The 20,622-nt window shown below is 48.7% G+C and overlaps 2 protein-coding genes and 1 pseudogene across 6 annotated transcripts in view; 1 reads left to right on the top strand and 2 right to left on the bottom strand.

The window, feature by feature from the left end:
- The window catches only part of SMIM7 (small integral membrane protein 7), a 357,382-nt gene that overhangs the window by 20,424 nt on the left and 316,336 nt on the right, over positions 1 to 20,622 (bottom strand). The window lies entirely within an intron of this gene.
- The window catches only part of TMEM38A (transmembrane protein 38A), a 28,323-nt gene that overhangs the window by 5,243 nt on the left and 2,458 nt on the right, over positions 1 to 20,622 (top strand). The window contains exons 2-5 of the mRNA XM_050769752.1: positions 12,995 to 13,151; positions 13,408 to 13,592; positions 15,431 to 15,518; positions 19,317 to 19,434. Coding sequence (XP_050625709.1) covers positions 12,995 to 13,151; positions 13,408 to 13,592; positions 15,431 to 15,518; positions 19,317 to 19,434 — 548 coding nt within the window. The remainder of the gene's footprint in view (positions 1 to 12,994; positions 13,152 to 13,407; positions 13,593 to 15,430; positions 15,519 to 19,316; positions 19,435 to 20,622) is intronic.
- LOC126942369 (CDGSH iron-sulfur domain-containing protein 1-like) lies at positions 7,379 to 7,990 on the bottom strand (annotated as a pseudogene).

Raw genomic sequence — 20,622 nt, 5'->3', positions numbered from 1 at the left:
TGTCAATGTCACCTGGGAGCTGGTTAGAAATGCAGAGCCCCCACAGTGGCTCATGCCTATAATCCCAGCACTTTGGGAAGCCAAGGTGGCCGGATCACAAGGTCAGGAGTTCGAGACCAGCAGGGCCAACATAGTGAAACCCTGCCTCTACTAAAAATACAAAAACTAGCCAGGCATGGTGGCAGGCTCCTGTAATCCCAGCTACTTGGGAGGCTGAGAAAGGAGAATCGCTTGAACCCAGGAGGCGAAGGTTGCAGTGAGCCGAGATCATGCCACTGCACTCCAGCCTGGGCGACAGAGCGAGACTCCATCTCAAAAAAAAGAAAAGAAAAGAAAAGAAAAAATACAAAAATTAGCCAGGCATGGTGGTGCACACCTGTAATCTCAGCTACTTGGGAGGCTGAGGCACAAGTATTGCTTGAACCCGAGAGGCGGAGGTTTGCATTGAGCCAAGATCTCGCCACTGCACTCCAGTCTGGGTGACAGAGTGAGACTCCGTCTCAAAAAAAAAAGAAAAAAAAAATCCGTTTGTCCTGATTGCTACCCCTCTTTCATTTAAATCAGAATTGTAGGCCAGACGTGGTGGCTCACGCCTATAATCCCAGCATTTTGGGAGGCTGAGGCTGGCGGATCACCTGAGGTCAGGTGTTTGAGACCAGCGTGATTAACATGGTGAAACCCTGTCTCTACTAAAAATACAAAAATTAGCTGGGCATGGTGGCAGGTGCCTGTAGTCCTGGATACTTGGTAGGCTGAGGTGGGAGAATCGCTTGAACCCAGGAGGCGGAGGTTGCAGTCAGCAGAAATCATGCCATTGCACTCCAGCCTGGGTAACAGAGCAAGACTCCGTCTCAGAAAAATTAATTAATTAATTAATTAGTTAACTCAGAATCATGGGGCTGGAGGAGGTGGCTCACGTCTGTAATCCCAGCACGTTGGGAGACCAAGGCAGGCAGATCGCTTGAAGCCAGGCGTTGGAGACCAGCCTGGCCAACACAGTCCCTGTCTCTACTAAAAATACAAAAATTAGCCAGGAGTGGTGGCACAAGCCTATAATCCCAGCTACTCTGGAGGCTGAGGCACGAGAATCGCTTGAACCTGGGAGGTGGAGGTTGCAGTGAGCCACGATAGTGCCACTGCACTCCAGCCTGGGCAACAGAGGCAGACTCCGTCTAAAAAAAAAAATAATAATTAAAAAATTCAGAATTACTGGGGTTGGCACCAAGCATTGGTGTTTTATGAAGTTCCACAGATGAGAACTGGTTCCCTGCATCGTGGTATCCCAGCCTTGTGCTGGTGACAGGGCATTAGGTGCCCTGTGCATTTCAGGAGGTTTTGTAGTATCCTCCACCCTCTGAGGCTAGTAGCACCTCCACCCTGCCCCACACCATCCAATAATGACAACCAAAAATGCCCCAGACATTGCCAGTGTTCCTGGGGGCACAGTCTCTCCCAGCTGAGAACCATTGATCTGGTGCATAAATCTCAAACTCCCATGCCTCCAGGGGCAAGTCAGTTGATGTATACTACACAGAGCCTAGCCAGATGGGGACCGTCTGTCCCTAGGTGAGAACCAAGCAGGCACATCTCTACCTGGTTGGGGCTGGAACCCCCAGGACTGATTTTTCCTGTGTGTCTGTGTTGGCTGTTCAAACATTTCTCTTTCTTTTCCTTTTTTAAATTAATACACTTGGCCAGGCGTGGTGGCTCACACCTGTAATCCCAGCACTTTGGGAGAGCGAGGCAGGCGGATCACCTGAAGTCAGGAGTTCAAGACCAGCCTGGCCAATATGGAAAAACCCTGTCTCTACTAAAAATGCAAAATATTAGCTGGGCATGGTGACGGGCACCTGTAATCCCAGCTACTCGGGAGGCTGAGGCAGGAGAACCACTTGAACCTGGGAGGCAGAGGTTGCAGTGAGCCAAGATTGTGCCAGTGTGCTCCAGCCTGGGCGATAGAATGAGATTCTGTCTCAAAAAAAAAAAAAAAAAAAAAATGATGGGGGTTCTGCTGTGTTGCCCAGGGTGGTCTTGAACTCCTGGGCTCAGGAGATCCACCTGCCTTGGCTTCCCAAAGTGTTGAGATTACAGGCATGAGCCACTGCCCCTGGCCAACCACTGATCTTTCTACTATCTCCAGAGTTTTGCTTTTTCCAGAATATCCTGTGGTTGGAATCGTGCAGTATGTACCCCTTTCAGACTGGCTTCTTTCACTCAGGAATATGCATTTAAGGTTCCTCCATGTCTTTTCATGTCTTGATAGTTCACTGAATAATATTTCTTTTTTTCTTTTTCTTTCTTTTCTTTTTTTGAGACAGACTTTTGCTCATTACCCAGGCTGGAGTGCAATGGCGCGATCTTGGCTCACTGCAACCTCTGCCTCCCAGGTTCAAGTGATTCTCCTGCCTCAGCCTCCCAAGTAGCTAGGATTACAGGCACGTGCCACCACGCCTAATATTTTGTATTTTTAGTAGAGACGGGGTTTCACCATGTTGGCCAGACCGGTCTCGAACTCCTGACCTCAGGTGATCCTCCCACCTTGGCCTCCCAAAGTACTTGGATTACAGGCGTGAGCCACCGCACCCGGCCAAATAATATTTCATAGTAAGGATGTTTCATGTTTTGTTTACCCACTCACTTCCTGCAGGACATCTTGGTTGCAGTTTTAACTTTTTAAAATTTTTTTGAGAAGGAGTCTCGCTCTGTCACCAGGCTGAAGTGCAGTGATGTGATCTCGGCTCACTGCAACCTTCGGTTCACTGGTTCAAGCAATTCTCCTGCCTCAGCCTCCTGAGTAGCTGGGATTACAGGTGCCCGCCACCATGCCCAGCTAATTTTTGTGTTTTTAGTAGAAACAGGGTTTCACCATGTTGGCCAGGCTAGTCTTGAACTCCTGACCTCAAGTGATCCACACGCCTCGGCCTCCCAACGTGCTGGGATTACAGGTGTGAGCCACTACACCCAGACAAGTTTTAACATTTTTCATATGCTGTTAGGACCAAAGAAAACTTTTATTTGATTCCTGATTTGAGATCTCTGGTTTGAACTACAAGCTTTTTGAGGGCAAGAGGCTGTTGACCCCTGCTCCACCTTGTGAGGCAGAGGCTGCTATCTCTATTTTACAGGGGAGGAAACTGAGGCAGAATGTTGAGCTCAAAGGCTCAGGAGGAAAAGACTGGTCCTAGAGTCACTGAGAGACTCAGTCAGTACCCCAGGCTTCATACACCTCCGACTAAATAGCACGGTGCTAGAGTGCCCTGGGGACCCTTCTAGCACCACCCAGCCATCTGCAAATGAGGCATTGACCCCTGGAGAGGGAAAGTCACAGAGTCCATTACAGACCAGACTTAGGGACCCAAAGCTTCTTCCTCTCTTTTGAGGCAGAGCTGATTTTTTCTGTTTTATTGACTTATTTTTTAATTTTTAATTTTTTTTTTTTGAGACGGAGTTTGCTCTTATTGCCCACGTTGGAGTGCAGTAGTGCGATCTCGGCTCACCGCAACCTCCGCCTCCTGGGTTCAAGCGATTCTGCTACCTCAGCCTCCTGAGTAGCTGGGACTATAGGCATCTGCCACCACGCCCAGCTTATTTTTGTATTTTTAGTAGAGACAGGGTTTCACTATATTGGCCAGGCTGGTCTCGAACTCCTGACCTCATGATCCACCCGCCTCGGTCTCCCAAAGTGCTGAGATTACAGGCGTAAGCCACTGCACCTGGCCTGTTTTTGTTCTCTTTTCTTTTTTTTTTTTTTTTTGAAATGGAGTTTTGCCCTTATCGCCCAGGTTGGAGTGCAGTGGCATGATCTCGACTCACTGCAACTTCTACCTCCCAGGTTCAAGCGATACTCCTGCCTCAGCTGCCGGAGTAGCTGGGATTACAGGCATAAGCTACCATGCCCCGCTGAGGCAGAGCTGATTTTTAAAAAAATCCATCTACTGAAATTTCCACCCACAGGTACTTTCCATTTCCACACAGTTCCAGAAATACCTCTTGCGTCGTTGCTAGGCGCTAAGCATCTCTTTTTCACCCTCATAGTCAGCGTCTTTGGAAATGACTGATATAGATCTGGGGTGGTCACCTTGTCCAGGCTTTCCCAAGATGAGCATTGAAAGTCCCATGTCCAGCCGGGTGCAGGGGCTCACGCCTGTAATCCCAGCACTCTGGGAGGCCGAGGTAGGTGGATCACCTGAGGTCAGGAGTTCGAGACCTGCCTGGCCAACATGGAGAAATCCCATCTCTACTAAAAATACAAAAGTTAGCCGGGCCTAGTGGCGGGTGTCTGTAATCCCAGGTACTCGGGAAGCTGAGGCAGGAGAATCACTTGCACTCCAGCCTGGGCGACAGAGCAAGACCCCATCTCAAAAAAGAATAAAAGAAAGTCCAGCTGGGCTCAGTGGCTCACACCTGTAATCCCAGCACTTTGGGAGGCCAAGGCGGGCGGATCACGAGGTCAGGAGATCAAGACCATCCTGGCTAACACGGTGAAACCTGACCCTACTGAAAATACAAAAAATTAGCCGGGCATGGTGGCAGGCGCCTGTAGTCCCAGCTACTCGGGAGGCTGAGGCAGGAGAATGGCGTGAACCCGGGAGGCGGAGCTTGCAGTGAGCCGAGATCGCACCACTGCACTCCAGCCTGGGCAACAGAGTAAGACTCCATCTCAAAAAAAAAAAAAAAAAAAAAAAGTCCCATGTTCCAGGAAACCCCTGGGACCCAGGCAAAGGGGTATAGTTGGTCACCCTAGACAGCCTCCCCATTCTACACGTGGGCAAACTGAGGCCCAGGGAAGGGAGGGACTAGCCTAAGCTCACCCAGTGAGAGGGGAATGTGTTTGTGGCATGCGGCAGTTGAAAAACCTATTGACTTCATGGGACTGCCCCAAAACCCATCAAGAGAAACCAAGGAGTTTGGAAAGGGGAAAGGACCTAGACTTTGTTTTTTATTTTTATTTTTATTTATTTATTTATTTTGAAGCGGAGTCTCGCTCTGTCACTCAGGCTGGAGTGCAATGGCACAATCTTGGGTCACTATAACTTCCGCCTTCTGGGTTCATGCCATTCTCCTGCCTCAGCCTCCTGAGTAGCTGAGATTATAGCCACCTGCCACCATACTCAGCTAATTTTTGTATTTTTAGTGGAGACAGGGTTTCACCATGTTGGCCAGGCTGGTCTCAAACTCAAACTCCTGACCTCAAGTGATCCACCTGCCTCAGCCTCCCAAAGTGCTGGGATTACAGGCATGAGCCACTGCGCCTGGCCGTCATCTTGGTCTTTTGACAGTGAAGCAAACTGAGGCTTGGCGGGGGGCAGGCAGTCACTTGTCCAAGGCCATGCCAGAGTGAGTGGCAGAGCCAGAAGCTAGGCATGTGACGACGTTTTGCCATGTTGCCCAGGCTGGTCTTGAACTCTTGAGCTCAAGTGATCTGCTTGCCTCAGTCTCCCAAAGTGCTGGGATTACAGGCGTGAGCCACCGCGCCCAGCCGACATGTGACTTTTATAGCAGGGCACACACATGCTGCAAACATGGGCATCTGCCCGGCATATCATAACTCATGCAAACCCGAGGTCCCCACCCCCATTCCCCAACCTCAGTCCCTGGGATGATCCCAGAGGGCACAAGAAAGATCCTGGAAAGAATTCAGTCCCTGGGAGTTATTTTTAGATGCAGAGGTATCCATTTCTGCAAAACATGGGTGCCTCACCCGACCTGGCCTCTGCACAGGCCACCAGCTGCTCTGAGGGATTAACTCTCAACCAGTTGTGTTTTAAATAGACCCTAGGAGAGGAGCTGAAGCATTTTACCTCATACCCTAGGACCCTGGTCAATGTTGAGACGTAGGACAACCTTAAGTGCAGGGAGACGCTGCATTTTGGGCTCATAACTCCAGGGTGATATTAGAGGAGGGAAAAGCTCATTCCAGTCCTCAACAGAGTTAGACAAAGAAGCAATGTTCTGCTTTATTTTTTTTAAAAAAGAGATGTGGAAATAAAAAAGTGGCTTGTTCAAGATCACATGGTGAGTTGGTGGGGATATCGAGGAGAGGGGCAAGTGTATTGATTACTTACTGTAAAACAGGTGTGTCCAATCTTTTGGCTTCCCTGGGCCATGTTTGAAGAAAGAATTGTCTTGGGCCTCGCATAAAATACACTTACACTAACGATAGCTGATGAGCTTTAAAAAAAAAAATCACAAAAAAACTCATAATTTTTTTTTTTTTTTTTTTTTTTTGAGGCAGAGTCTTGCTCTGTGGCTCAGGCTGGACCTTGGCTCGCTGCAACCTCCACCTCCTGAGTTCAAGAGATTCTCATGCCTCAGCCTCCCATATAGCTGAGATTACAGGTGCGCACCACCACGCCCAGCTAATTTTTGTATTTTTAGTAGAGACGGTTTGCTAGGCTGATCTCGAACTCCTGACCTCAAGTGATCCACCTGCCTTGGCCTCCTAAAGTGTTGGGATTACAGGCATGAGCCACTGAGCCCGGTCATAAGTGTATCATTTTGCAGCCCAACATTTTCACTCAGTGGTATGCTTATGGGGCTTGTCTTTGTTGATACACCTAAAACAGAGATTCTCAACCAGAAGGGATTTTGTTCCCAAGGATAAATTTGGCAATATCTGGAGACATTCTTGGTTGTCACAGCTGTGGGGGAGGGTGCCACTGTCATCTAGTAGGTGGAAGCCAGGGATGCTGCTTAACATGCTATAATGCCAGGATGCCCCCATAGCAAAACATGATCTGATCCCAAATGTCAATAGGGCTGAGGCTGGAAAACCCTAATCAAGGTCTAGTTCACTTTTCTTTTTTTTTTTTTCTTTCCTAGATTGTATTAAGAAATTAATATAGCTGAACCACATCATATTTAGTTTCTAGGTTAATATGAAAAGTCGATAATTTTTCTTTGAAACTTACAAGTACAATCTGCAAATACATAATTTTGAGAATAATTTAATATGTTGACTTCAAGATACAACTATATTCTATGTAAGATACAACTCTATATGTCAATATTTTATTTTTTTTTATCTTTTATTTTTGAGACGGAGTCTCGCTCTGTCGCCCAGGCTGGGGTGCAGTGGCCAGATCTCAGCTCACTGCAAGCTCCGCCTCCCGGGTTTACGCCATTCTCCTGCCTCAGCCTCCCGAGCAGCTGGGACTACAGGCGCCCGCCACCTCGCCCGGCTAGTTTTTTGTATTTTTTAGTAGAGACGGGGTTTCACCGTGTTAGCCAGGATGGTCTCGATCTCCTGACCTCGTGATCCGCCCGTCTCGGCCTCCCAAAGTGCTGGGATTACAGGCTGGAGCCACCGCGCCTGGCCTATATGTCAATATTTTAAAGAAACGGATCCTTACAAGACCAAGATAACCCACAGGCCACGAGGTTGGTTTTTCCTTTTTTTTTTTGTTTAAACAAATGTGCACCACGATGTTTCAACAAGTAAGACAAATGCCATGAATGTGAAAGCTGCAGTTTGCAATATACCACATTTAGAACTCAGCAAAAGTGAATTAGACAGAGGTGGTAGTCATTCTAATTAAACAATCAGGTAACTTCACGACAAGCTGATTTGCAGCATCAAAAGTGTCCATTTAAGTTTCTTTTTTCTTGATGATCAGAGGGCCCACATTGTCTCCAGTCTCTTCGTTATGTTTTGTTCCCATCACAGAATGGGAACTTTTTGGACCTCCAACAACGGCAGTACACAGCTTTATCTCCTAAGTCCTCCATGTCAAAAGCATGTACTATCTTGGGGTTGTCTTTCTGGATGTGAAGGTTTATCATTGCTTTATTTCGATTATCTTTAACATAAAGTCTTTTGTAAGCTAGATAACCAATTGCAGCTGTCCCAGCAGCAATGGTAACTGCTGCGATCCATTCAACTCCTAGGCTGGAACTGGACGTCAAACTCATGGCACCGTCGCTCACAAGGCATGTGCACTAGGATACTGAGCACAAACGGGTTCGCATGGCCGGCCAGACTTAAGGTGCTGGCGCCCTACTAAGGGCACCGACTCTACGCTGCTACCATGCCTAGTTCACTTTTATTTTTCTTCTTTTCTCTTTTTTTCTTTTCTTTTTCTTTCTTTTTTGTTTCTGAGATGGAGTCTCCCTCTGTCACCCAGGCTGGAGTGCAGTGGCGCCATCTTGTCTCACTGCAACCTCCACCTCCCAGGTTCAAGTGATTCTCCTGCCTCAGCCTCCTGAGTAGCTGGGATTACAGGGACCTGCCACCATGCCCGGCTAATTTTTGTTTTTCTAGTCGAGACAGGGTTTCACCATGTTGGCCAGGCTGGTCTCGAACTCCTGACCTTGAGTGATCCGCCTGCCTTGGCCTCCCAAAGTGCTGGGTGAGCCACTGCACCCAGCCTAGTTCGCTTTGAAACAGCTACTATATGGCACTCCACATTTTGTGGCTTCCCACAGCTTTACTAAGAGACTGTAGATTTCACTTTTCTCCTGTTGCAACATTGCATCAGTGAAACATCTTCCTTCTCTATGTCTTTGTTTATGGCACTTGTTTCTTTGGGGTTAATAGCGAGGAGTGGAATTGCTGGGGTCCAGGGGATGCACTGCTTCATATTTCCCTAGTGTTGCCAAGTTGCCTCTAATATGGTTATGCCCACGGAGGCACTCACCTGGGTTTGTAGGAGAAACTCTGGCATTGATGATTATTTTCCCCTCTGTGGGGCTGACCAAGCTAAGAAGAAGGTAATTCTACAGAGTAGAGTGCACCACAGGTTTCTCAATTAAGAAATGGAACTGAGAAGGTCATTGTTGTTACAATGCCACCAGAAATGGCCAGGCCTGCTGGGGGCTCATACCTGTGATCCAAGCACTTTGGGAGGCCAAGGTGGGAGGATCATTTGAAGCCAGGAGTTTAAGAGCAGCCTGGGCCACACAACGAGATCCTATCTTTACCAAAAAAAAAAAAAAGTATAAAAATTGGCCAGGCGTGGTGGCACATGCCTTTACTCCTAGCTACCTGGGAGGCCCAAGCCCAGGACTTTGAGGCTGCAGTGAGTTATGATTGCATCACTGCACTCCAGCCTGGGTGACAGAGCGAGACGCTGTCTTAAAAAAAAAAAAAAGAAAAGAAAAAAAGGTGTCCAGGCCAGGCACTGTGGCTCACGCCTGTAATCCCGGCACTTTGGGAGGCCGAGGTGGGTGGATCACCTGAGATCAGGGGTTCAAGGCCAGCCTGGTCAACATGGAGAAACCCCTTCTCTACTAAAACTACAAAAATTAGCTGGGTGTGGTGGCAGGCGCCTGTAATCCCAGCTACTCAGGAGGCTGAGGCAGGAGAATGGTGTGAACCCGGGAGGCAGAGCTTGCAGTGAGCCGAGATTGTGCCACTGCACTCCAGCCTGGGCAACAGAGCAACACTCCGTCTCAAACAAACAAACACAAAGAGAGATCACATTTTGTGACCTTGTTACCTCATGTCAACACTGACTGGAGTTTTCATTTTATTAGAATAAGTCGTATTAGGGGAATCGTTGGTTTTAGCTCTGGTCGTGTAATGTACAGAGTAGCTCTGCCTTACAACTTGATCATAAAGTCGTTCTCTTCAAAACGAAACTAGTTGGGAAAGACAGAATCAATATGATGAAAGAAGTAGTCACACCAGGAGACACCCAAGTTCTAACTCCAAGGTGTGGCCTTAAAAGATTATGAAGATATTAGCATAAAGATAGAACTATTTATAAAGATTATAAAGGCTTTACATGAATAATACAAGATGCAAGGATTTGATGAATAGACATTAATACTGTACCCCGAGTGTTGCATTTTCATGAACTTTTTTTTTTTTCCCCCTGAGAGGGAGTCTCGCTATTGTCAGCCTGGGTGGGAGTGCAATGGCACGATCTCAGCTCACTGCAACCTCTGCTTCCTGGGTTCCAGCAATTCTCTTGACTCAGCCTCCCGAGTAGCTGAGATTAAAGGCGCCCACCACCATGCCCGGCTAATTTTTGTATTTTTAGTGGAGACAAGGGTTCACCATGTTGGCCAGGCTAGTCTTGAACTCCTGACCACAGGTGATCCACCTGCCTCGCCCTCCCAAAATGCTGGGATTACAGGTGTGAGCCACCATGCCCAGCCCTTTAAAAAAAAAAAAAAAAAAAAAAAAAAGGCCAGCTATAGGACCCAAGGACTCAGAAATGGGTGTTTAAGCCCCCTTCTTTTTAATATGGAATTTTAAATTACTTTTTATCTTGGAAGAGCTTATGACTCACAAGAAGTTGCAAAAATGGTACAGAGAATTTGCAAATACCCTTTACCCAGCTTCCTCCAGTGACATGTTACATAACGATAGTGCATTATTAAAACCAGGAAATTGGCATTGGTACACTATCATTAACTCAACTGCAGACTTTATTTATTTATTATTTTTGAGACAGAGTCTCACTCTATCACCCAGGCTGGAGTGCAGTGATGCGATCATGGCGTACTGCAGCCTCAAACTCTTGAGTTCAAGCAATCCTCCCACCTCAACCTCTTGAGTAGCTGGAATTACAGGTGCATGCCACCATGCCCAGCTAATTAAAAAAAATTTTTTTTGTAGAGATGGGGTCTCACTGTGTTGCCCAGGCTGGCCTCCCCTCCCTTCCCCTTCCCTCCCCTCTCAACAGGGTCTTGCTCTGGAGTGTAGTGGCGTGCTTATGACCCACTGCAGCCTCCACAACACCAGCTCAGGTGATCTTCCTACCTCAGCTTCCTGAGTAGCTGGGACTACAGGAGCATGCCACCACGCCCAGCTAATTTTTAAAATTTTTTGGAGAGATGGGGGTCTCACTATGTTGCCCATGTTGGTCTCGAACACCCAGGCTCAAGTGATCCACCTGGCTCAGCCTCCCAGAGTGTTGGGATTACAAGTGTGAGCCACCGTGCCCAGCCCGGAAACAAAATATTAATACATGCTACAATGGGGATGAAGCTCGAGGACATTATGCTCAATAAGCCACACAAAACAACAAAGTCTGTATGATTTCACTTATATGAGATGCCTAAAGTCATCAATTTCATAGAGACAGAAAGTAGAATGGTGGGTGCCAGGGGCTAGGTGACGGGAGATCGGGAGTGAGTGTTTAATAGGTTTCAGTTTGGGAAGATGAAGGAGAGTTTTGGAGATGGTCGATGGTGATGATGGCAAAACAATGTGAGTATAATGCCATTGAACCACACACTTGGTCAGGCGCAGTGGCTCATGCCTGTAATCCCAGCACTTTGGGAGGCCGAGGTGGGCAGATCACAAGGTCAAGAGATCGAGACTATCGTGGCCAACATGGTGAAACCCCATCTTCACTAAAAATACAAAAATTAGCTGGGCGTGGTGGCGCATGCCTGTAATCCCAGCTACTCGGGAGGCTGAGGTAGGAGAATCACTTGAACCCGGGAGGAGGAGGTTGCAGTGAGCCGAGATCACGCCACTGTGCTCCAAACTGGGCAAAAGAGCGAGACTCTGTCTCAAAAAAAAAAAAAGAACTACACACTTAAAAATGTTTAAAATGGGCCAGCATGGTGTCTCATGTCTATAATCCCCACTCTTTGGGAAGCCAAACCAGGTGGGTGGCTTGAGCCCAGGAGTTTGAGACCAGCCTGGGCAACATGGCGACACCCCATGTCTACTTTAAATATACAAAAAATTAGCCTGGCATGGTGGTGCGCGTGCCTGTAGTCCCAAATACTTTCGAGGCTGAGGTGGGAGGAGTGTCTGAGCCCAGGAAGTCAAGGCTGCAAGTGAGTCATGATTGCACCACTGCACTCTAGCCTGGGTGATGGGAGTGAAACCCTGTCTCAAAAAAAAAGAAATTTTTTTTTTTTTTTTTTTTTTTTTAAACAGCAGGGATAAGAATACCAGCATAAGTCTGGGTACGGTGACTCATGCCTGTAATCCCAGCACTTTGGGAGGCTGAGGTGGGAGGTTCACTTGAGTCTAAGAGTTAGAGACCACCTTAACCAACATGGTGAAACCCCTTCGCTACTAAAAAAACAAAAATTAGCCAGGCATCCTGGTGGGCGCCTGTGATCCCAGCTACTTGGGAGTCTGAGGCAGGAGAATCACTTGAACCTGGGAGGCGGAAGTTGCAGTGAGCTGAGATTGCACCACTGCACTCCAGCCTGGTTGACAGAGTGAGACTCTGTCTCAAACAAACAAAAAAAGTTTAAAAAAAAAAAAAAAAAAAAAAAAATACCAGCATAAGCTCATAGGGATCTTCGGATCAGCTGAGGTCAGAATAGCCATTTCTTTTCTTTTCTTTCGTGTGTGTGCGTGTGTGCGTGCGTGCGTGTGTGTGTGTGTGTGTGTGTTTGTTTTAGATGGAGTCTTGCTCTGTTGCCCAGGCTGGAGTGCAGTGCAGTGGTACAATCTCGGCTCACTGCAACCTCTACCTCCCGGGTTCAAGCGATTCTCCTGTCTCAGCCTCCTGAGTAGCTGGGATTACAGGCATGCACTACCGTTCCCGGCTAATTTTTGTATTTTTAGGGACGGGGTTTCACCATGTTAGCCAGGCTGGTCTTGAACTCCTGACCTCAAGTGATTTGCCCACCTTGGACTCCCAAAGTGCTGGGATTACAGGTGTGAGCCAGCACGCCCGGCCCAGAGTAGCAATTTCAAAGTACTCCCAGGTGCAAGCTGGCCCATCTCTCTAAGCCTCAGCCTCCTCAGGACAATTAGGAGACTCCTGTAATAATAAAGCCATCCCTTGGCTGGGGCACTGATGAGGATTTAATAAGTCCTAAATGTGAGCTAGTGTAATCATCATTGCCACCTCTCTGGGCGTGGAGGAAAGGACTCCCACTCGGCTCTCTATTTTCTCTGTGCAACCTCAGGCATGCGTGCAGCCTCTCTGAACCTTGGTTCCTCCTCTGAAACTTACGAACTGCTCAGGGTTGGGTGGGCGGTCTGGATTAGGATAGGCTGACCGGAGCATATGGGAGGGAAGCCTGTCCTTGGCATGCTGGTGATGATGGGGGACACTCCTGTGCCTCCCAGGAGCGGTCGAGCTGTCCCGGCGCCACCCCGTCGCATCCTGGCTGTGCGCCATGCTGCATTGCTTCGGGAGCTACATCCTGGCTGACCTGCTCCTTGGGGAGCCACTGATCGATTACTTCAGCAACAACTCCAGCATCCTGCTGGCCTCAGCTGTCTGGTAAGCCGTGCTGGGCATGGAAGAGCAGAGCCAGGTGGGGGAAGGAACAACCTGGGCACCAGGGAGGAGAGAGGTTGGAGGAATTAGAACGCACCAGCAACAGCCCTCATGATGGCCCTGAACATGCTGCCCTCCATGCTCAGCTCTGGTCTAGGCTCAGCACGCTGGGGAGGGGGGTCTGACACAACCACAGCTCCCTACCCCAATCCTTCACAGTCTGCCCATCCCCTGACACTCAGCGTTCTCTCCCCAAAAGGTACTTGATTTTCTTCTGCCCCCTGGACCTCTTCTACAAGTGTGTCTGCTTCCTGCCTGTGAAACTCATCTTCGTGGCCATGAAGGAGGTGGTGCGAGTCCGCAAGATCGCGGTGGGCATCCATCATGCCCATCACCACTACCACCACGGGTGGTTCGTCATGATTGCAACTGGGTGGGTCAAAGGTAAATAGGATGATGACAATGAAAAATCATCCCAGTGGAGAACTTTTGGTCCAGCGGTACTACGAGGCACGCCAGTTGGGAAAGCCATTGCTCCAGGGAAAGGGGTGTAAAGACGGGAGTAGGTGTTCAAACCTCCCTAAAGGTATCAGCCGATACCTTTAGGGTAAGTGGGAAGATTCTTCCAGAGATGTTATTGTCAGGGGTACCTAAGACAGTGATGATGACGATGAAAGCTAGCGTTGCCAGAGCAGGGTTTCTCACTTGCAGCCCTACTGACGTGGGGCTGGATCATTCTTTGTGGTGGGGGCTGCCCTGTGCATTGTAGGATGTTGAACAGCACCCCTGGCCTCTACCCACGAGATGCCAGTAGCACACTTGTCCCCAGCTGTGACAAAAGAAATTGTTTCCAGACATTGCTAAACACCTCCTACAGAGCAAAAATTGCTGCAGGTGAGAACCCCTTCTTCTCCAGAGCTCTAGCTATAGGAGCTCTTAACTTTTGGGGACCATGGCCCTTTTGCCAGTGAAACCTACAGACCATTTCGTATGAAGAAAATAGAGCTAGACATGGTGGTTCATGCCTGTAGTTCTAGCTATTCAGGAGGCTGCGGTGGAAGGATCACTTGAGCCTAGGAGTTCAAGGTTACAGTGAGCTATGATTTTGCCACTGCACTCCAACTGGGCAACAGAGCAAGAGTCTGTCTCTAAAAAATTAAAATTAAAAAATAAAGTAATAATGAAAATGTTACTAGAAATAAAGAACGTTTTATAATGATAAAAGGGTCAATCCACCAGGAAGGTGTAACAACTATAAACATATATGCACCTAGAAACAGAGCACCAAAATGCATAAAGCAAAAATGGACAGAAGTTCGGGGAGAAAGAGATAATTCAACATTATAAGTTGGAGAAGTGGGCCAAGGAGTAACAGGGAAAGCAGGGAAAGAAGGCCTGAGCAAGTGCCAAAAACCACTGGGTACTTTATCCTCACTTCCTGCCCACCAGATATGGGTACCCACAGTGCCAAGGCCTAGAATCACCCTCCACTGAGCCATGGTGTCCTCAGTTATTCCTTGCTATGGGGGTCAACCTGTGCATTATACAATGGTGAGCCACCTCCCTGGCCTTGACTCACTAAACACCAGTAGTGCTCCTTCCCCAACTGTGACAACTCAAAGTGTTTCTCAACATTGCCAGATGCTTCCTTGGGGACAAAATGGCCCCAGATGCGATTGCCTGGTCCAGTAGTACATCTCAGGCACCCCAGTTGGTGCAGCAGTTTCTGGAGTGAATGTCCAAGTCTCTTTAACCAATACATTTAGGGTAAATGGAAAGATTCTTCCAGAAATTTAACCATTACCTCCATTTGAGTCTCCTTATTGTCTCTCCAGGAAGCTTTTACTACTGAGCAGATTCCCCAGGGGTATAGCATCGCCCCCAGAGGATGGGTGGCTTGAGAAAGATTGAGAACTTGGAGCCTTGAGGAGGAGAGAGACTGGGGGTGGGGGCTGCCTTGGAAGCCTCATGCACAGCTTGGGGTCCTGGATTAGGGGCATCAGGACAGACAACTCCAGATTGAAGACCTGCCTTGCAGGTGGGGACATAACTGATTCCTTTAGGCGACTTTTGCTCTGAATTTGCCATATGACCCTCAGCAAGGCTGTTGTCCTCTCTGAGCCTCAGTTTCCCCACCTGCAGCTGATGATCATACACCCCCAGGCTCAGTGTCCCTCTAGAGAAGACCCCGGGAGTGGAGAGACTGCTTCCTTGGGAATTCTAATAAGAGGAAAAGGAGACCTGGGGGTGGCGGGCTTGTTCAGAAGCACCCTGTCCTGTAGGTTCTGGTGTCGCCCTCATGTCCAACTTTGAGCAGCTGCTCCGAGGGGTCTGGAAGCCAGAGACCAACGAGATCCTGCACATGTCTTTGTAAGTATCCCCCTCCACCTCTGCCTCCATCTCTCCTGTATGTCTGGGTGCCTGACCCTGAGTTGGATGCTGCTGATAACTTAGAGAGGCCTCAACCCTTGACTCTGCCTTTCAGGAGCTTTCAGAGGCTATGACTGGGGAAGCTCAAAGCAGAGCCATAGCTCTGCTTGGTGTGGAGGTTGGGGAGGGTAAGCTGCAGGAAGGAGGCAATACCTGATTGGGGTTTTGAAGGGTGAGCAGGAGTTCACTGGCCAAGAAGGAGCCTCCCAACAGAGGCAGCATCTCTGCCAACTGTCAAATCACAGAAGAGCAGCAATGCTGCTGGGTGTGCAGGGTCAGGGTACAGGGTATGCATGGGGTATGGAGTGTGCATTGGGAGCATATCTGGAGCTAAGTGGACAAGGCCAGGTAGCAGCATCCAAGACCCAATGCAGGATCCCATGTTGCATTTAGCTTAATGCTTTTTTCTTTGTTTTGAGACAGAGTCCTTCTCTGTCGCCCTGGCTTGAGTATACTGGCGTGATCTCGGCTCACTGCAATCTCCACCTCCCAGGTTCAAGAGATTCTCATGCCTCGGCCTCCCGAGTACCTGGGATTACAGGCATGCACCACCATGCCCAGCTAATTTTTGTATTTTGAGTAGAGATGGGGTTTCACCATGTTGGTCAGGCTGGTCTGGAACTCCTGACCTCAAGTGATCTGCCCATCTCAGCCTCCCAAAGTGCTAGGATTACAGGCATGAGCTACCCTGCCCCGGTCAGTTTAGTGCATTTTTAAAAGACCTTGTTGGGGGACTGGGCGTGGTGGCTCACACATATAATCCCTGCACTTTGGGAGGCCAAGGGTGGAGGATTGCTTGAGCCCAGGAGTTCAAGACCAGCCTGGGCAACATAGTGAGACCTCTTCTCTAAAGAAAAAAAGGTTATATTAGCTAGGCATGGTGGGATGCACTTGTGGTCCTAGCTACTCAGGAGACTGAAGCAGGAGGATTACTTGAGCCCAGGAGTTCGAGGCTTCAGTAAGCTAGGATCATGCCACTGTACTCCAGCTTGGGTAGCAGAGCAAGACCTTGTCTCAAAAAAAAAAAAAAAAAAAAGGAATCATGCATATAAATCACGTGGCCCTGGAACCTGGTGAGTGCTTTGGAAATATTAGGTAGAATTATCATCATTAGTCCGGGCATGGTGGCTCACGCCTGTAATCCCAGCACTTTGGGAGGCTGAGGTGGGGGGATCACCTGAGGTTGGGGTTTGAGACCAGCCTGACCAACATGGAGAAACCCTGTCACTACTAAAAATACAAAATTAGCCGGGTATGGTGGCGCATGCCTGTAATCCCAGCCACTCGGGAGGCTGAGGCAGGAGAATGGCTTGAACCCAGGAGGCAGAGGTTGCAGTGAGCCGAGATTGCACTATTGCACTCCAGCCTGGGCAACAAGAGCGAAATTCCATCTCAAAAAAAAAAAAATACAAAAATTAGCTGGGTGTGGTGGTGTGCATCTGTAGTCCCAGGTACTTGGGAGGATGAGTCAGGGAATCGCTTGAACCTGGGAGGCGGAGGTTGCTATGATCCGAGATCGTGCCACTGTACTTCAGCCTGGGCAACAGAGCAAGACTCCATCTCAAAAAAAAAAAAAAAAAAAAAAAAAAAAAAGAAAAACAAACAAAGAATTATTAAATACATGCAGTGAAGCTGGGCATGGTGGCTCACCCCTATAATCCCAGCTACTCAGGAAGCTGAGGTAGGAGGATTTCTTGAAACCAGGAATTCAAGACCAGCCTGGGCAACATTACAACAACCCATCTCTAAAAAAAAAAAGAAAAGAAAAAATTAGCGAGGTGTGGTGGTTCGTGCCTGTAGTCCCAGCTACTCAGGATGCTGAGGCAGGAAGATTGCTTGATCTCAGAAGGTTGAGGCTGGAGTGAGCTGTGATCACCCAAGTGCACTCTAGCCTGGGCAACAGAGCAAGAACTTGTCTCAAAAAAAAAAAAAAAAAAAAAAAAAAAAAAAAAAAGCAACGAGAGACAGACATCAGGAATAGAAGTCACAGGTCTGTCTCTTTTGCAACAAATAAAAACATCTTAAACCTATTTTGCCAGGAAAAAAATAAAAGTTAAGGAAAACTCTGCATGTTGTAATCACATTTTCTGGGGGAATGAGCTGATGAGGGATCTCCAAGATCATCCTGATGTTCCATGATTTGCTAGAAGGACTCAGAGAACTTAGCAAAGCCATTAAATTCAGGGTTATGATTTGTTACAGTGACAAGATATAGAATAAAATCAGCAGAGGCAGCTCACACCTGTAATCCCAGCACTGTGGGAGGCCGAAATAGGAGGATTGTTCAAGGCCAGGAGTTCAAGACCAGCCTATGCAACATAGCAAGACTCCATCTCTACAAAAAAAAAAAAAAAAAAAAAAAAAAAAAAAAACTTAAAAATTAAGCAGGCACAGTGGCATATAACTCTAGTCCTAGCAACTTGAGGGACTGAGGTGGGAGAATCACTTGCGCCTCAGAGTTTGAAGTTACAATGAGCCATGATTAGACCTCTGCACTCTAGCCTGGGTGACAGAGCGAGACCCTGTCTCTATAAATAAATAAATAAAGTCAGCAGGGGTTGGCTGGGTGCATAGCTCACACCTGTAATCCCAGCACTTTGGGAGGCTGAGGCAGGTGGATCACTTGAGGTCAGGAGTTCAAAACCAGCCTGGCCAACATGGAGAAACCCATCCCCAGTAAAAATACAAAAATCAGCTGGCGTGGTGGCGGGCACCTGTAATCCCAGGTATTTGGGAGGCTGAGGCAGGAGAATCACTTGAACCCAGGAGGTGGAGGTTGCAGGGAGCTGAGATCATAGCACTGCATTCCAGCCTGGGTGACAGAGTGAGACTCTGACTCATACACAAATGAGAAATCAGCAGGGGCAAAATGTGCATGAGGCAGAGTACAGGAGAGAAAAGGTGCAAACATCCAGTTTTCCTCTCCCAGTGGAATCATGTGGACAGGGCTTCATTCTCCCAGCAGCAATGTGTGACAACATGCATGGTGTACTGCCAACCAGGGAAACTCTTCTGAGCCTAGGTATCCAGGGTTTTTATTGTGGCTCAGACCTAGCTAACCACCTGTGTGGCTGACCTCAGTCTTCAGCCCCTCTAGAGGTCCAGCTGCTGCTGCATGGCCCAAGACCCCCACCATAAATTATACTGTTACTACCTGGTGTGGCCCAAGACCCTCAGGCAAACAAAGACAGTCTTATCAAGGCAGGACACTCCAAGGGCTTAGAGGGCATATTCCAGGAGCTGGACAAAGGCCAGACCTTTCCTTGGACCAGGTTAACCCATCATGCATAGGATGATACCACCTCACCCTCCCAACTTACAATCAGGAGAAGCTGTGGCTGGGCGCAATGGCTCACACCTATAATCCCAGCACTTTGGGAGGCCGAGCAGATCACTTGAGGCCAGGAGTTCAAGACCAGCCTGGCCAACATGGTGAAACCCTGTCTCTACTAAAAATACAAAAATTAGCCAGGCATGGTGGCATATGCCTGTAATCCCAGCTACCTGGGAGGCTGAGGTGGGAGAAACATTTGAAACCAGGAGGCGGAGGTTGCAGTGAGCCGAGATTGCACCACTGCACTCCAGCCTGGGCAACAGAGTGAGACTCCATCTCAAAAGGAAAAGCAAAGAGAGAAGCTGGGATGGGAGCTGGTGCCAGGGCAGGGGGTTGTCTGGGCCAGAGTTACAAAGACTTGAGCCATGCAGGCACCTCCCGGTAATGACAGCTGCTCCCTCCAGCCCTACCAAGGCCAGCCTGTATGGAGCCATCCTCTTCACCCTCCAGCAGACCCGCTGGCTCCCAGTGTCCAAAGCCAGTCTCATCTTCATCTTCACCATGTTCATGGTGTCCTGTAAGGTAAGCCTTTCTCTTCCTGCAGCGTTCTTGCCTTGACCAATGCCACCCTGTCACCTCCAGGCTGGAAGTGGGGAAATTGGACACTCCCAGCCTTATGTGGCTGGGACAGGGCAGCCCAGAGAGGGGAGATGCTTGCCAGTAGGTCGCTGGGAAGAGTCTTTAAAAAGGCAGTGTCCAGCAGCCAGGACACAGGTAAGGGGAACAGGCCTTCTGTGCAAAGGGCCCAGCTTGAACCAAGGTCAAGGTGGGCCCAGTCCCTTGGGTACAGAGACCAGAGGGACAAGAAGCTGAAATGGCAGCATCAGGGAGCCGGGAACTCATTTGGACCAGGAATAGTTCTAGTCTGACAGTTGTGCCTTGAGCTGACATTACCCCACCCAGGAGGGGTCTTCAGGGGCTGGACTCTCTCCCTCTGCATGAAGACCTCAGCTCAGGGCTGTGTCTTCCCTGGGCGAGGACTGCAGGGCTGTCAAAAGGAAGTAAGCACGAGTCTCCCTGCATTAGGGGAGAAGGGAGAGGCAAGCAGATGGCTGGGGTCCTGTTCTGCTATGTTTGTAGCTCCAACCCAGGCCCAATGTCTTAGTCCATTCAGGCTGCTGTATAACAGAATGCAGTGCCATAGACTGTGTGGCTTAGAAACAACAGAAATTTATTCTTTGGCCGGGCATGGGGGCTCACACCTGCAATCCCAGCACTTCGGGAGGCCAAGGTAGGCAGATCACTTGAGGCCAGGAGTTCAAGACCAGCCTGGGCAACATGGCAAAACCCCATCTCTCCTAAAAACACAAAAATTAGCCAGGCATGGTGGTGCATGCTTGTAATCCCAGCTACTTGGGAGGCTGAGGCAGGAGAATTGCTTGAACCCGGGAGGTGGACTTTGCAGTGAGCCAAGATCATACCACCGCACTCCAGCCTGGGCAACAGAGTGAGACTCTGTCTCAAAAACAAACATATAGACAAACAAAACACAAATGCAAAAATTAACCAGGCATGGTGGCGCATGCCTGTAATCCCAGCTACTTGGATGACTGAGGCATGAGAATTGCTTGAACCCAGGAGGCGGAGGCTGCAGTGACCTGAGATCATGCCATTGCACTCCAGTTTGGGCAACAGAGTGAGACCCTGTCTCCAAAAAAAGGAAAAGGAAGAAATGTATTTCTTACAGTTCTGGAGGCTGGGAAGTCCAAG

Source organism: Macaca thibetana, chromosome 19, assembly GCF_024542745.1.
Source record: "Macaca thibetana thibetana isolate TM-01 chromosome 19, ASM2454274v1, whole genome shotgun sequence".
In the NCBI taxonomy this organism is placed as follows: Eukaryota; Metazoa; Chordata; class Mammalia; order Primates; family Cercopithecidae; genus Macaca; species Macaca thibetana.
The sequence above is the reverse complement of the archived record's forward strand: the minus strand, read 5'-3'. Positions and strand labels throughout refer to the sequence as shown.